Consider the following 14,780-nt stretch of genomic DNA (forward strand, 5'->3'; position numbering starts at 1 on the left):
AATTTGATTTGCTATATCACTCCAGATGTAATTTAAACAAGCTGCAATCCCTGGGCTGCTCTGCTGCATGACTGATATATCTAGTTGGCCAGCCAGGCCGTTGGCTGCGCGTACATGACTGAGCAGCGGCAGCGCAGCAACACGCAGCCCGTTAGCTCGAGCCAGCTAGATGCGCTGCGTGTAGAAACACAACTTGTGGCCCTGCCCTCTGGGGTTGCAAGTACTATCAGAGGGTTTGATGAAAAAAATGTAAAGTAAGTCGAACCCCTGAGATGATGATAGACGGAAAAGCACAGCATCACATGATGGAGTTCTGACCAATCAGAGACAGCAATCTTAGTATGAGGTATATAATAAGTTTTAAGTTTTATGCAACAGGGCCCAGGAGTACAAGGACTTTGACCTTGATAATTTTTTTTTTATCATCGATATCTGTTTCAGCCTACCTCTTTGAGTTTGAATTCTAGTTGAGCGGTGTTGAGCAGACACTCGAACATCTTCTGAGGGCTGTACTTGCCCTCCTGGACCAGCTGTTCCCTGATCTGACGTACTTTCTTGTTATGGTCCCAAGCTGTATGCATGAACAAATAAATAAGGAAAAGAAAACGTGAGAGGGAGGGAATTCTTCAAAATCAATGTGCATTGCTGCCAGGGATCTTGTCGAGGCCGACACTTCCTTTCTCTTTTGATTAATATTAATGTTTCCGACTTAGATAGACTACAACGAATTCAGAATCGTGCAGCTCGTATTATTTCAATGGCTAGAAAATATGATCATGTGTCTCCTTTGTTCAAAGAACTTCATTGGTTACCGGTAAGAAAGAGAATTACATATAAGATTGCATTGCTTGTTTACATGTCCATGAATAACCTAACACCACAATACATTTCATGTCTGTTTTCTCCAGTTCAACAAAGTCAATATTCATTACGTTCTAGAACAGACCCTTTTCTTTTACAAGTCCCAAGAATGAACTCCAAGAAAGGTCAACAATGCATAGGTTTCACAGGTCCCAGTATTTGGAATAATCTCCCTATCAACATCCGCTCATGTCCTTCACTGCAATTATTCAAAAACAAACTAAAGACCATATTTATTTTCTTTGTAATATCCATTTGATTAATATTGTTAGCACTTGGAGAGCAGAATATTCAACATAATTATAATATGATACTGTAAAGCGCTTTGAGCATGTTTACATGGAAAAGCGCTATATAAATATTAAATGTATGTATGTATGTATGTATTCCCAGTTCCATGACTGTTGGAGAAACCTTCTCCAATAGACTTTGTACACGTGACCCCGGCTTCAACTTTATCTCTAATTGCATCCATGCTATAGAAAAGATAATACTCTTTTAGAACACCAGGAATATCAAGTCTAAACACTAACAATTTTTGTTGAGCATTTTTTTCTTCAAATTGTGTCTGGTCTGAGCAAGGCTGTATGAATACACAGACAATACAATATAAATTTGTTAACTGATTGTCATTCTGAAGAATTAGCCATCTAATGATAACACATATTTCCTGAGGCAGTGCCCTTTTTACCATCATAGTGTACTTACGCCCTTCTGTGTAATGAATCATTACCCATTTTATGGTCCCATTGCATTCGTTTACACAGTACACAAGTTGTCAGTTTTATATCCATTTTACCAAATATTGTACTTACGCCCTTCTGCGGTATGTAGCATAAGCCACCTAATGGTCATGCTACATTCGTCCTTGCAGTTCACAAGTTGTCAATTTTATATCCATATTACCAAATATTGTACTTAGGCGCTTCTGCAGTATGAAGAATTACCCATTTCATGGTCCCATTGCAGTCGTCTAGGCAGTTCACAAGTTGTCAATTTTATATCCATTTTACCAAATATTGTACTTACGCCCTTCTGCGGTATGAAGCAATACCCATTCCATGGTCCCATTGCATTCGTTTACGCAGTCGACTTGTTGTCAGTTTTATATCCATTTTACAAAATATCGTACTTACGCCCTTCTGCGGTATGTAGCATAAGCCACCTAATGGTCACGTTACATTCCCTGAGGCAGTTCATGAGCTTCGGGATGTTGTCCAGGACGTATTCTTCGGTCAGGTTTCCCTCGGTCAAGTAGTGCTTGGTCATCTGTATCAACTGTTCCAGTCTTTTGTTGTGACGAATGGCCTTTAGGAAAGGAAGCAGAGTTGACAATTGTTTATCTGACTTTGTTGTTAATCCTTTGTTTTTGTTATAAACGTTCATATAGTAATTTGCTTAAAGCTGTACTGACATGTGAGGGGGGGGGGATGAGGGGTGGATTCTGCCCCCGAGATCTTGGCCTCCGTTCGCACGAGCTCCACAAAAATTTGCCTAGGGGCTGTACAAGGCTGTATGGTTATTTTTTTCTAAGTGATAGGATTCTTATATATAAATTATGTACATTTGAATTCATATATGTATATTTATCAATTCTTTGACGATGTTGAGGTCCAGTGTGTTGTCAAGTGCTGCTCCTGATGCTTATGATGAATAATCAATTCAATCAAAATTGGTTATTTCGATTCAATCCAATTTGATTCAATTCAATTCCAAATCCAATTTAAATTTCAAATATGTATATTTACCAATTCTTTGACATTGTTGAGGTCAAGTGTGTTATTAAGTGCTGTCTTGGCTGCTTTGTAAGGCTCCCATGCATCTGCTAGATTGACTACGATACCCATATATACAGTGATAACCTATGATGGAAATAAACGGTAATATATACAGTAATCTTCAAATTGGCAAGAATCTTAACTGGGATATCGATTTAAGAATAGAGAGCGAAGCTTAGGTAAAGAATTATCCTCATCATCATCATCCTCATTACCATCATCATCACCATCATCATCATCATCATCATCATCATCATTATCCTCATCACCATCACCGTCATCACAATCGACACCATCCTCATCATCACCATGATCATAATCATCATCATGACTATCATCATCATCACAATCATTGTCTTCATCATCATGATTACTATCATCAATGTTGCCATCATTATTATCACCTTCATTAAAGAGAAATTCCAGTAGTTGCAGTAAACACTGATTTCGTGAGAAAGTCTGTAAAACCAGGCTTAATTGTCAGCATATCATTGAGGATCTAGATCTGGTACAGTTACATTAACTGAACTTTGTGAAATCTTGAAATCTACGCTGAAAAATGTTCACACTGAAGATCACCAACACAGATGAGCGCACGTGGGACAGTGTATAATTATTGCTTTGAATGTCGGGCCTGACGCTTGACCCGAATCCTGTGCTTATTTGCTGATTTCTCAGCAATTACACAATTTCTCCCAGAATCCTTTGGCACATATTTTATATTCATAAACAGACACTTGGGTGGTCATTAAATTAGATTCTGTAAAAAGTCAATTTGAGATCGTTACCAAAACTGGAATTTATCTTTAACATCATTATCATCACCACCCTCATTACGATGGTCATCATTGTCTTCATTATCATCGCCATCTTCATCATCCTCATTGTCATCATCATTGGTGTCATCAGCATCATCTTCATCATCACCTCATTCATCATCAGCACCATGACCATCATCTCCACACCCCTCGTTCTAATCTCCCTCAAAGGAGTACAACCATCAACTCACCCAGTTATCAGGAAAGTGTTTGTCAACGATCTCCCTCATCTTAGCCTGTTGGGTATTGAGTGTATCCGGAGAAAAGAACATGATGACATACAGCATTGCGGCCTGTGTGGAGAGCGCTGTGCTACGGTGCTCCGGCAAAGGATATGCTGAAATCTTTAAAAAAAAACAAACATATATGATCTTTCCTGGGAACTTATGCTTCATAATCTATGCATTTTAATAAGATTCACATATTTCTCATTATTACATTTCTGTGTTAAAAAGGAAATATTATTTAAAAGTTCAACAAGGATAATATGTACTGTATATCATGTAGAATGTAGAACAATCAATGAAATCAATGCAACCGACAGACCGACCAACCAGGAGAGTTGTATGATTCAGAATGTTAAAAGGGTGTACACACATGTATAAATAGCACAGTTACATCAAAATACTTGAGAAAAAAAATCAAGGACATATTTACTTGATTGTAGATGTCATCAGATCGTAATCTTCCGATCACCATGGCGATGAAGGTTTTGCTGATTGGAATGCGTCTGTAAGAGAACATTTCAAAGAAGAATGAATGAACCGATTTTCTGCTGAATCGTGTACAGGAATGACCTGGTTTAACTTGGACACCAAAATGTACTGAAATTAAAATGATTTCTGACCATTCTATAAACAAAACAACCTTAAAACTCCATGAAAGAGAATACCTAAAGGTCAAGTCTATTACAACAAAAAGTTCATTTGAAAAAAAAGAGAAAAATGCAACAAGAACACTGAAAATTTCATCAAAATTGAATGTAAAATAACAGTGTTATGACATTTTAAATTTCGCTTACCGTAAGTAACGGTGTATTAACCGCACCTTTTTCTCGGCGGGATAGAAGCAAAAGTCGGGGGTGCGGTTTATACACGGTGACGGGTCTGAGCCAGCCCGCCGTAACCCCTCCCGTACATGTACGATGTCTGCCAGTTCACAACACATCGAGTGGCCGGGCGTAGCCGCCCAGGCAATGTCATTTAGAGGGGTATGAGCCACGGGTAATGGGAAGCGATTATTGCAATATTAATTAAATGTTGTCCATAACAAACGCACCCACCTTCATGACACTAATTTTGACTTTATTCTCGATTCAAAGTAGTGAAGTTCCCTGGCTAATTTAAAAGAGACGCCAAGCATACTCGGTAATATTTTGTCATCGCTGAGCGAGAGTTGAGTGAGCTTAGAGATTGCGTTGTAATATGGTTATAGTGCGACTTAAGCTGGTGCTATTCAAAATCCCGTTTCGCGCCAGCTTCTTTTTTTTCCTTCCTGTTTGCTTTTCATAAGATACCATGTAAACCACGCACGAGAGAGACGGCACAAAGCCGTAAAAACAACTGGAAAAAATGTCAATTTCTTTGTTTCTTGAACCTTCCTATAATCCCGTATCCAAAATTCATGCTAAGACATCAAATTTCTGAAAGTGATTGTGAGAATGTGATGCAAGAAATGTGAATGTTTCTTCCTCCTACGCTAGGAAAGACACTGATCATAATTTGATAAGATGTACTGGCATGACTTGTACTGTATCGTAGTTTGCAATGTAATGGCAGTGCTGTGTGTGTACACTGTGACTGTGAGGTGAGCGAGTGTGTAATTTGCCAATATTGTCGGGACCGTTCTTTCTTTCTAACATTTGTAGATGAATCGATCAAGAACAGCATATTTCTGCATACCGGTAATCTCTTTGGATACTTTGAAATCTTAAAAACTTAGATTTTGTTTCTTCGTACCTCAAATATGCATGTAAATGTGAGAAGATTTTTTTTTTTTTTTTTTTTAGTCCAAAGTTGGGGGTGCGGTTAATACACGGGTGCGGTTAATACACCGTTACTTACGGTAGTTTCACAAAACGATTATATGCACATCCTGGTCGGTATGCAAATGAGGAGACTGATGACGTCATCCACTCATTGTTTCTTTTGTATTTTATTATATGAAATATGAAATATTTTGATTTTCTCGTCATTGTCAAGTGAAACAATGATAAATTCCTCCCTGAACATGTGGAATTAGCATTGTTTAATACTATATGGTTCAGTCAATTTGGTCCTTATTGTCATATCTATAAAAAAATATTGTATAATTCAAACAATAAAAAAACAAAAGAAATAGTGAGTGAGGGACATCATGATCTGTTTGCATGTCACTTACTGTTTTGTGAAAAATAACTGACACTGTAAATGTCGTAACTTTCTTATTTTACATCCGATCTTAATGAAATATTCAGTGTTACGTTTGTTTGATTTTTCTCTATTCATTCAAATCAACATTTTTCTGGGGTGGACTCGTCATTTAATCATATTACCTATTAAACCGGATTGCACCTACTAAAAAAAGTGTGCACTGAACATTCAACAAGTCACTCCTTCAAATAAATGAAACACCCGAGGTCCAGTTTCATTAAACACTGGTAGGGTAATGCAGTCCAGGGACCCATCTTACAAAGAGTTACAATCGATGATCAACCACACTGTATGGAAATCTATCAATGTCATGTTTTTTTTCCAAAAAGGAACTTTGCACAATTTCCTTTGTAAATGAAGATAAGCACACAGAGTTTTCAAGAAGACAATCAAAGTACATGTGTGAATGCACAGCATACCTAGAAATATTTTAAACAAAGATACATTTTATATGTTCACGTTGCTGGCTTTCTGAAATTGCGGTTGATCTGATCAATTGCAACTGTTTGTAAGATCGGGCCCTGTATTACCAATTATTCAAAGTGGACTTTTCTTGGTTTCATCTTCACTCTACATATTCATGAAGAGAATGACGATGTAGAGAGCTGAAATATCATGTAAAACCACTTTCATGCTTAGAATCAATAAATGCTTGAATTATTTTGAAGCAGTATTCAAGCTCTCATTATTAGACAAATTATAGGTTTGATGGTACTTACTTGAAGTAATCCTCAGGGTAGTTAGGGGGTCTCTTGGCCGTTGGGGAGGGGTGGTAGCCAGTACTTCTCAGAAGCTTGCAAACATCGTCCATGTTGGAATCTACAGCGGCCCGGGATGCACTGTCAGAAAGCACAAGAAAACAATATCACCACTCTCCACCCAGGTGCGGTAAATGGGCACCCGGAAGAAATTCCTCAAATGCAAGAGTGCCTGATCAGGGTAGCCATGCTTAGGCCAGGGTAATAGTATTAGTCTGGTCCGCTAGGAAAACTGGTGGTTCATGAAAGTTGTCATCACTGATTACATCGTCATTGCTGACAATTTCAGTGAAATCCTTGGTGTTGATTGGCTGAAAGGCACTGACTGGCCTCTCACTGTTACTATGAAAACTGTCAGAGAAAGACATCTTGTCGGTCCTGACAACTTTCATGAAACGGTCCCCTGTTCTCTGAACTGTAGGTGCTATCCTTGGCTACCCAATATTACCGGTAAATCGACAATTCGTCTACTGTCAACTCATCCACTCACCACCTGGGGGCCGTTTCATAAAGCTGTTCGTAAGATAAGAACAACTTTAAGAACGGCTGGTGAACCTTTCTTACGTGCTAAACCATCACCAATGAATATAACATTTGCCACGAGAAAGGATAACCAGTCATTCTTAAAGTCGCTCTTAACTTACGAACAGCTTTATGAAACACCCACCTGGTATAATGGTCTAATACCATTTCATCCATCAACATTTCTTCTTATGAACATTTGGTCCAATTATCACTTTGTCTAATCACTATTTCGTATAGGACCATTTCGTTTCATTACCAGTTGGTCTAATATCCATTTCAATTTGCAAAATTAACACTTAGCTCAATCAGAACAAATGGCATATGGACTAAATGGCTATTGGACCAACTGGTTATAAGACAAAATGGTGAGTGGACAAATTGGCAATTACATGTAGACCATGTGGATAGTGGACGAACCAATGGTAGACCAAATGATAGTAGACGAGTTGGTAATTAGACGAATTGGCATTAGACGAATTGGGAATAATCCTTTTTATGTTATTGGAAATTCTAAAAAATATAGAGGTAATGTTTGCCCCCTCCTTGCACCCCAGTCTAGAGCCGCCAGTGATAATAAGCAGTGGTATTTACCTGTATCTGTGATAAGAGACGAGCATCCTCTCTCGGACCCTCCCTTCGATTCTCATGTCAACGATCAACAGCATACAGCCGTACAGGTAGAGGGCTTCACACTGCAAAGACAAAAGAATTACATGAATAATAATAACAATAGTACTACTACTACTACTACTACTACTACTACTACTACTACTACTACTACTACTACTACTACTACTACTACTACTACTACTACTACTACTACTACTACTACTACTACTACTACTACTACTACTACTACTACTAATAAATTTACTACTACTGATAATAACAAAAATAATAATCATGATAATAATAATGATAATAACAGCAACAACAATAATAAATATCCCAGCCATGGCGTAATTTCCTTCAGCAAGAAATTTATCCACATTGTGCTGCACTCGACCCAGGTGAGGTGAATGGGTACCCGGTAGGATTAATTCCTTGAATGCATGAGCGCTGAGAGGCAGCTCGAGCTAAAGCTGGGGTAATAATAATGAAAACAACATGCCTCGGAATAGAATATTTCTAGATAGATGGCGCTATATAAATGCCTATTATTATTATTATTATAAATACATGTATACAGCATTTGTAAAGTGCTACAATTACAAATGTTTCTAAGTGCAACATTCTATTACCCCAGCTTTAGCATGACTACCCTGATCGTACACTTGAGCATTCTAGACACATTAGGAGTCTAGGGGTTAAGAATATTCTCAGGAGAGTGGAGTCATTGTCTTACCATCAATTGTTTGCCATCCTCATTAAGCAGTACGGTCTCTAGCGTCTGCTGAATGAACACCCCCTCGTCAAGTTCTTCCAAAAATCTAAACACGAAAATGAGGTGCACTACTGCATATTAGTCAATAAGATTGTGCGTTGCAAATTAAATATGACTCATACATATAAGTACGACTCATACTCATATATAATAAATTCATACATAAATCTTTGTCAAACACCCTAATGGCATCTATCTTTAATAAAAATTTGGTAGTCAAACCTGCTTAATACATTTTTTTCAGGGGGGGGGGAGTTTAGGGTACAGTACTCTCATACAAAATCATTGTTTTGCTTTGATTTATAATGTCAATTATTTTTTATCATTCCTTTTTTTTTTGAGAGAGGTTTATTAATTTGAACAATTTCAAATGATTTTCAATTACTTGTAAATATTGTGGTTATATGTGATTGAATACTAATAAATCATATAATTAAAAAAAAAATAACGGTAGCAAACAAAACAAGATCAATGGCTCATTGCAAAAAGAGATGCAATCAAACGCAAATTTATTTTGAGCCAATCAGATGTTGGTATTAGGGACTTGCGTTTGATTTTTTGAGTTGTGATTGAACGCAACTCTTTGTGTAAAAGGCCCCATTCAAGTCTCACCTGTTGAGATCCATTACATATTTGTGGATGCTTTCAAAAGCGAGGTAGAAACGTCGGAGGATCTCCATGTGGTTCTCCCGGAACATTTCATCAAGGTCTTGCAGCTCCTGAAGGAAAGAGCAAGAAAAAATAAAGTTAACTTGTAGCTTTCAGGGGCCCATCTTACAAAGAGTTGCGATTTATCCGATCAATCATCTATGGAAAGCCAGCAAAGTCAACATGTAAAATGCATGTTTGTTCAAACAATTTTTTTAGATATGAATGTATACACATAAATTCACTGATTTCTTGACAATTTGGTGTGTTCTTCTTTGTTTACAAATGACATTTTGCAAATTTCCTTTAGAAACAATTATGACACTGATGGATCTCCATAGAGTTACGTTTGATTGAATACTAATAAAACCAGTTGTCAACTCAGTCACCAATTGAACATTAACATTAACATTATTTTTATCTTGCTGCTAGAAGTTGCCAAAAATCAATTTAGTTATGATATGGGAAGAATAGGAAAATACAAAAATATGATGAATTTTAACGAATTTATTGGTAAATAATAAATTGCCACAAATTTGGAGGAAATGTTATGGATACCGCATTCGATAGAAGTGTGGTTTAAAATTCTAGTTCAGACTAGGGTTATGCCTAGGGTTAATTTTTAGAATACCATCTTGTGGGTTTAGCTGTGATCTGATAATTAGACCATCTGCTGGATAAAGTAGACAAAGTGGATAAAAACCTTTTTTTATGCAGGTGACAAAGCAAACTTCCCTCACCTACATGTAGGCACCTGTTTGCCGCCCTCTATATGTGTCTCATAGCTTAGCTAATAACAAACAGGGCAAGATGGTGACGTAAACATTGGTCAGTTAAATCCCATCTTCTCATAATGAATTTTTGTGCATTTTAATTTATATTGTTTTATAAATGCAAAATCAATAATGTATAAATGTCGCACTTGATTTCGGGCTACTATAGAACTTTCACAGGGAAAGTAGAAATCTCGCGGGCAAAAGTTTAAATTTTGCCCATCCTCCATGATATAGGCACAATCCCTGGCTCCATGGAGAGTAAGCTTATGTTTAATAGTGAATGATTTTTACTCTCTAGGAGCCTCCTGGCTACCCTTACCCAAATCTGAGTGAAGGATTCAACTCACCGGCCTTGAATCGATTCTGTGGTCGTAGTAGTCAAACTGCTTGAAGTATGAAAAGTCAAAGAGGATGTCCCCATACTTCATCTGATCGTGCTTGTTGTCGAGACGGAACACTGGTGGTACATACACGGACAGACGCAACAACTCTGCAATGATTGCGTTCCCTCTCGAGACAAGCTTCAGAGCTGTCTGACCGCACTGGTTGTTGTCCGCTAAAAAATCTGCCATTGTCTGAAATAGTGCAATATTGAGTAAGATTTATGGTATCTGCAAACGACGTTAGCATACTGATGGAAACACATTAAATCTGGAAACACTGGGTCAGATGTATAAGACTTTGCTCTTTCTAGGCTTTGCTTGATTCCGTATGCATAAAAATGAGCGGGCAAATACTTTTGTTAGGAAGTTCAAGCAATCCCTAACTGACTGCTAGCATTTTCTTGACGACTAAGCTATTGCTAAAAAGCGTTGCATAAAACGAACATTTCGCTTGTGCGTAAAGCACTTGCTTTGTTTTTTATTCAAGCTCTGTCAGAGCAGCTTGAGCATTTGCTTGATCAGAACGTTTGCATTTTCAAATCATGTTTATACACCTAACTAAGAGAGAACCCCCAAGGTACCAGAGATGCCAAGTTCAAAGACCAGCTATGTGTGAGATTTTCTGTGAATCTGAGTGAGATCACAGACATTGTGTACAATGTATATGGGGATAGGCTGTGATAGTTGCGTGAGACAGAGATTTGAGGGGATGAAAAAGAGTCCAAAATGCTCGAGTCTCACGCATAATGCGTGAGACTTGGTAGCTCTGAGGTACACCCTAGCCTACATGAACATATCAGTAGAGGCGCTGGTCCAAAAATTGGGATTGTCCCAGAAAACAAGGATATCTTCATAAACCAAGACAAATCATGTCTTGATTAAGATTGTCCTTGTCTATGTTTTTTTTACTTACATCTGCGGTACATAGACGGCATTTCTGGATCTGGATGTATACGATGCAGGGCCCTCCTGGGCATAAACGCATCAGGAAATTACGGGGATTGAGAGTGCTAAAAATAGATGACCTCGATTTCCCCCAGTTCCCTATCTATTTTTCACGACTTGCCGTCTTCCAATAATCTTGTTATGAAACCTGATATGTTTACATTGACTAGCGCAATTGATTGGTGTCGGCACTTGACAAGAGAATGAACCTCCCTAGATTTTTTGAGTGGAGAAAACTTTTAAACTGAGACAGTCCCTGTAAACTGGGACAATCCCAATTTTCTGACCAGCACCTCTAGGTCTACTGACATATTTTCTTTCCAATAAGTGCAAATCAAATGTAAATTAATAAAAAAGTTAGTTTGACACCACATTTGAGGAAAAGATGTTACGTGAAAGAGGCGGTAATTTGCACTGTCACACCTCTGCGTTTGAGTCATGTTCGTACTAGCTTGATGTCGCTATTGTTCAAACGGCTAGCAATTGCTTTCTGAAGGCAAGAAAAGGGTTCAAGCACTAGCAAAGGCTAGCTATATTGCTTGTGCTTGAAGCAATTGCTTCTTTTTATGCATCTGACTCACTGTCCAAAAAATATATTTTTAAAATCTAACTTAGACCAGGGCCTGATCTGAAACACTCATTTAGACTAGAGTAAAGTCCCCAAACATCGGACGGTTCCAAATATTGGACGAAAATGTCTTCGAATCGGTGAAATATTTTCCCAAACTCTATTTTTGGCATTTTCTGAGCCATCCAATATAATATAAATATTTATGCTGTTTGACCTGCGACCAATCGCCTGCAATATTTTGAAATCGGCCGTGAATAATACGTGTGTGGAATTAGTTACTGGCCCCAAATCACCAATTTTGTGGATGACCGGAGGATGGACATGGAGTGAAATACAGGTGTAGAGTAAGAAATTCAGCTATTTTTCTTTCTCGTTATATTTTTTCTACAATTTTCACAATAAATAATATTTTGATCCCACCTTTGTCACTCGGAATACCCGATCGAGTTCACCGTCCCGAAGTTTGGGTAGGTGGAGTGTAGTGAAGTGTAGACCAAAAGCTTCGGTCTCTGTTATGTTGGTTGTTCAGCTGAACTCCGTTGGCTTCACTCACCAAATACAGAGACCGAAGTTCTAGCGCGATCTGTACAGGGGACTCAATGGCCATATGTTTATGTACTTAAGATCGGATAAAACGGGGAAGTGAATTTGCACGACAGCCGAGGTAGGTCACTGTTTTTGTTCCTTTTAACTTGATTTTTCTCCGTTTTTTGGCAATTAATGCCAAGAGGAAATATTAATTTGCATTTTGGTTGCATTATTTTTCAAAATTTTTATTCATTAAAGACAAAAATTGAAGAGCCCCAACGGGGGGATTTTGCATTGCAAGTCCCCTAATGGTGGCTGCACGATAGCGAGCCGTCTGTGTACAAGGAGAAATAAAAAAAAAAAATGTTAAAAAACTCCTTGAAACAGACGGCTGCCAGCTGTCTAACCTAAGTGAAGTGGAGCCTCCACGCACTTCGCTCAAGGTAGGTGTAACGTTAGAGTAGAGATTAATAAAATCACAACTTCATAGGGCCTACATGATTTTTATTTAAAAAAAGATGGATTTTCTAGGGAAATCTATCTTTCATTTCATTCTTTGTTTACAATGTGTCTCTCATGACCGGGGGTTCAAGACTCCAATGATGAAGAAGTAGGCCTAGGCCTATATGTCAAGTTTTTAAAAAGACATCATCATGGAATCCTCAAGACTAGTAGACTATATCTATGTTAACTGTAAATTGTATTGAAATGTAGGCCTAAGCCTATAAAAAGCTAACCATACATAACATGAGAGTCCATGTATGGGACCGAGCTTAGCGACTTCCAGGTTCCGCCCCCACACAACTTAATAAAAATATCTTTAATGAGACAGGCTGAAAAATAAATGATTGCATGAAAAGCAAAAATGCATACTCACGCATTCAATAATGAGCTCACTGTATCAAAAATAGAACTGGAAAACGGGAAGATCTAGCAATTAGCAAGAACTATCTCAGACCCTCCAGGGAGCGGCCATATTGAATCATGTGAATGTAAATTATCGAACAAAATTAAACGAAAAGAGATCCGAATTCACGACCTCTTTGCGGTCGCTGCGCACGACTATACCGAGCGCTCGCGTCGTTGATCCAAATGCTCAACTTTACCTTTCTAAATTCTCTTAAAGTTCCACAAAGTTTTCATAAATTATTCACAGAGAGTGTAAATCTACAATTAAAAAATCAGAAGTCAACTTGCAATGCAAAGACAAAAGAGAACAGAAACTAGCACTTTTGAAAAGTGATTTCCTGTGATCCCTTCATCCCGAGTTAGAACTTCAATTCAAAAGATAGGAATCACTCAGGCCGGAAGGAACTAATTTTCACTCAGTTTTCATCAGGGGCACCAACTGGTTGTATGTTTCAAACGAAAGAAAAAGGCAACCCTGACCGACAATCAGCTCATGAATATATAAGCCCCTCTTTCCGAATCGTAAGAGTGAAAGGAGATATGTTTTGACCTTGGGATTCACAACTGTAGGAAGAAAGGAATCACGGGCATTACGAAAGCGATTCTATATTCTCTGTATGTAGAATAAACTTATCGGAGGGAGGGGTGCATGAAGCCGCGTAAGCAGAATTTTTTCCTGGGGTGGGTACGTGGGAGGGGGGGGGGGGGGGGGGTAGAAGAATTTTCATGGTAAATCGAAAGCCAGAGCAGACATATCTCACTAATGCGAACGCCGGACTGGAAATGATTTGTATTCAGACCTTAAAATGGGGCAATCCGAATAGTCATGAAAAAAGCATATGTCACTTCATGAAACAATAATAACTCGAAGTGTGAGGAAATATTTGGTGTATATCGACTTCAAAGCGGGATGTTTTAATACGGCAGGATTATATATATCTTTAAACAGACAATGCGATCGAGCACCAGGAATAATGAACACATAGGTCTTAAGCAAATAATATTTCATTAAGTTATGAAAAATATTTATGTACTACTATATATAATATACAATGATTTCTTTTCCCCACTACGTTTCAGGTGCCTAAAATGCTTGCTGAATGATCTTATTTCATAATCATGTGAAAAAAGGCAACTGAAAACCACTTTTTTTTATTGTGTTCATGATAATGCACTCTTAAAATAATAGATTTGACCAGACTGGTGTTTCATAAAGCTGTTCGTAAGTTAAAATAACCTTTAAGAACGACTGTTGAACCCTTTTTACGCTCTAAAAAGAAATGACCAACAGTCGTTCTTAAAGTCGCTCTTAACTTACGATCAGATTTATGAAATATGGTCCCCTGAAAGCATATAATTTTAAGCACTTTGGGGTTTCAACTTCTCATCAGAGAAGGCTCTACAAACATTTTGTGAGCTGACATTTCTTTACCAGGGGCGGATCCAGCTTTGATGATGGGTATACGTATATCTTAACAATGATGC

At 38.0% G+C, this 14,780-nt stretch overlaps 1 protein-coding gene across 3 annotated transcripts in view; it reads right to left on the bottom strand.

Annotated features, from left to right (window-relative positions):
- The window catches only part of LOC121430701 (WASH complex subunit 5-like), a 78,735-nt gene extending 65,140 nt beyond the window's left edge, over positions 1–13,595 (bottom strand). Inside the window, exons 1-11 of one of the 3 annotated variants that reach the window (XM_041628056.1) lie at positions 13,493–13,595; positions 10,307–10,534; positions 9,148–9,254; positions 8,497–8,581; positions 7,743–7,843; positions 6,588–6,707; positions 4,115–4,187; positions 3,649–3,801; positions 2,610–2,723; positions 1,998–2,169; positions 447–571 (exon numbers count right to left, since the gene is read on the bottom strand). In XM_041628056.1, the coding sequence (XP_041483990.1) occupies positions 447–571; positions 1,998–2,169; positions 2,610–2,723; positions 3,649–3,801; positions 4,115–4,187; positions 6,588–6,707; positions 7,743–7,843; positions 8,497–8,581; positions 9,148–9,254; positions 10,307–10,531 (1,275 nt within the window). In that variant the 5' untranslated portion in view covers positions 10,532–10,534; positions 13,493–13,595. The other 2 variants (XM_041628057.1, XM_041628055.1) reach the window with 2 other exon arrangements.
- Positions 13,596–14,780: the final 1,185 nt, after the last annotated feature.

The sequence above is a fragment of the Lytechinus variegatus genome, chromosome 17 (genome assembly GCF_018143015.1).
Source record: "Lytechinus variegatus isolate NC3 chromosome 17, Lvar_3.0, whole genome shotgun sequence".
NCBI classification, from domain to species: Eukaryota; Metazoa; Echinodermata; class Echinoidea; order Temnopleuroida; family Toxopneustidae; genus Lytechinus; species Lytechinus variegatus.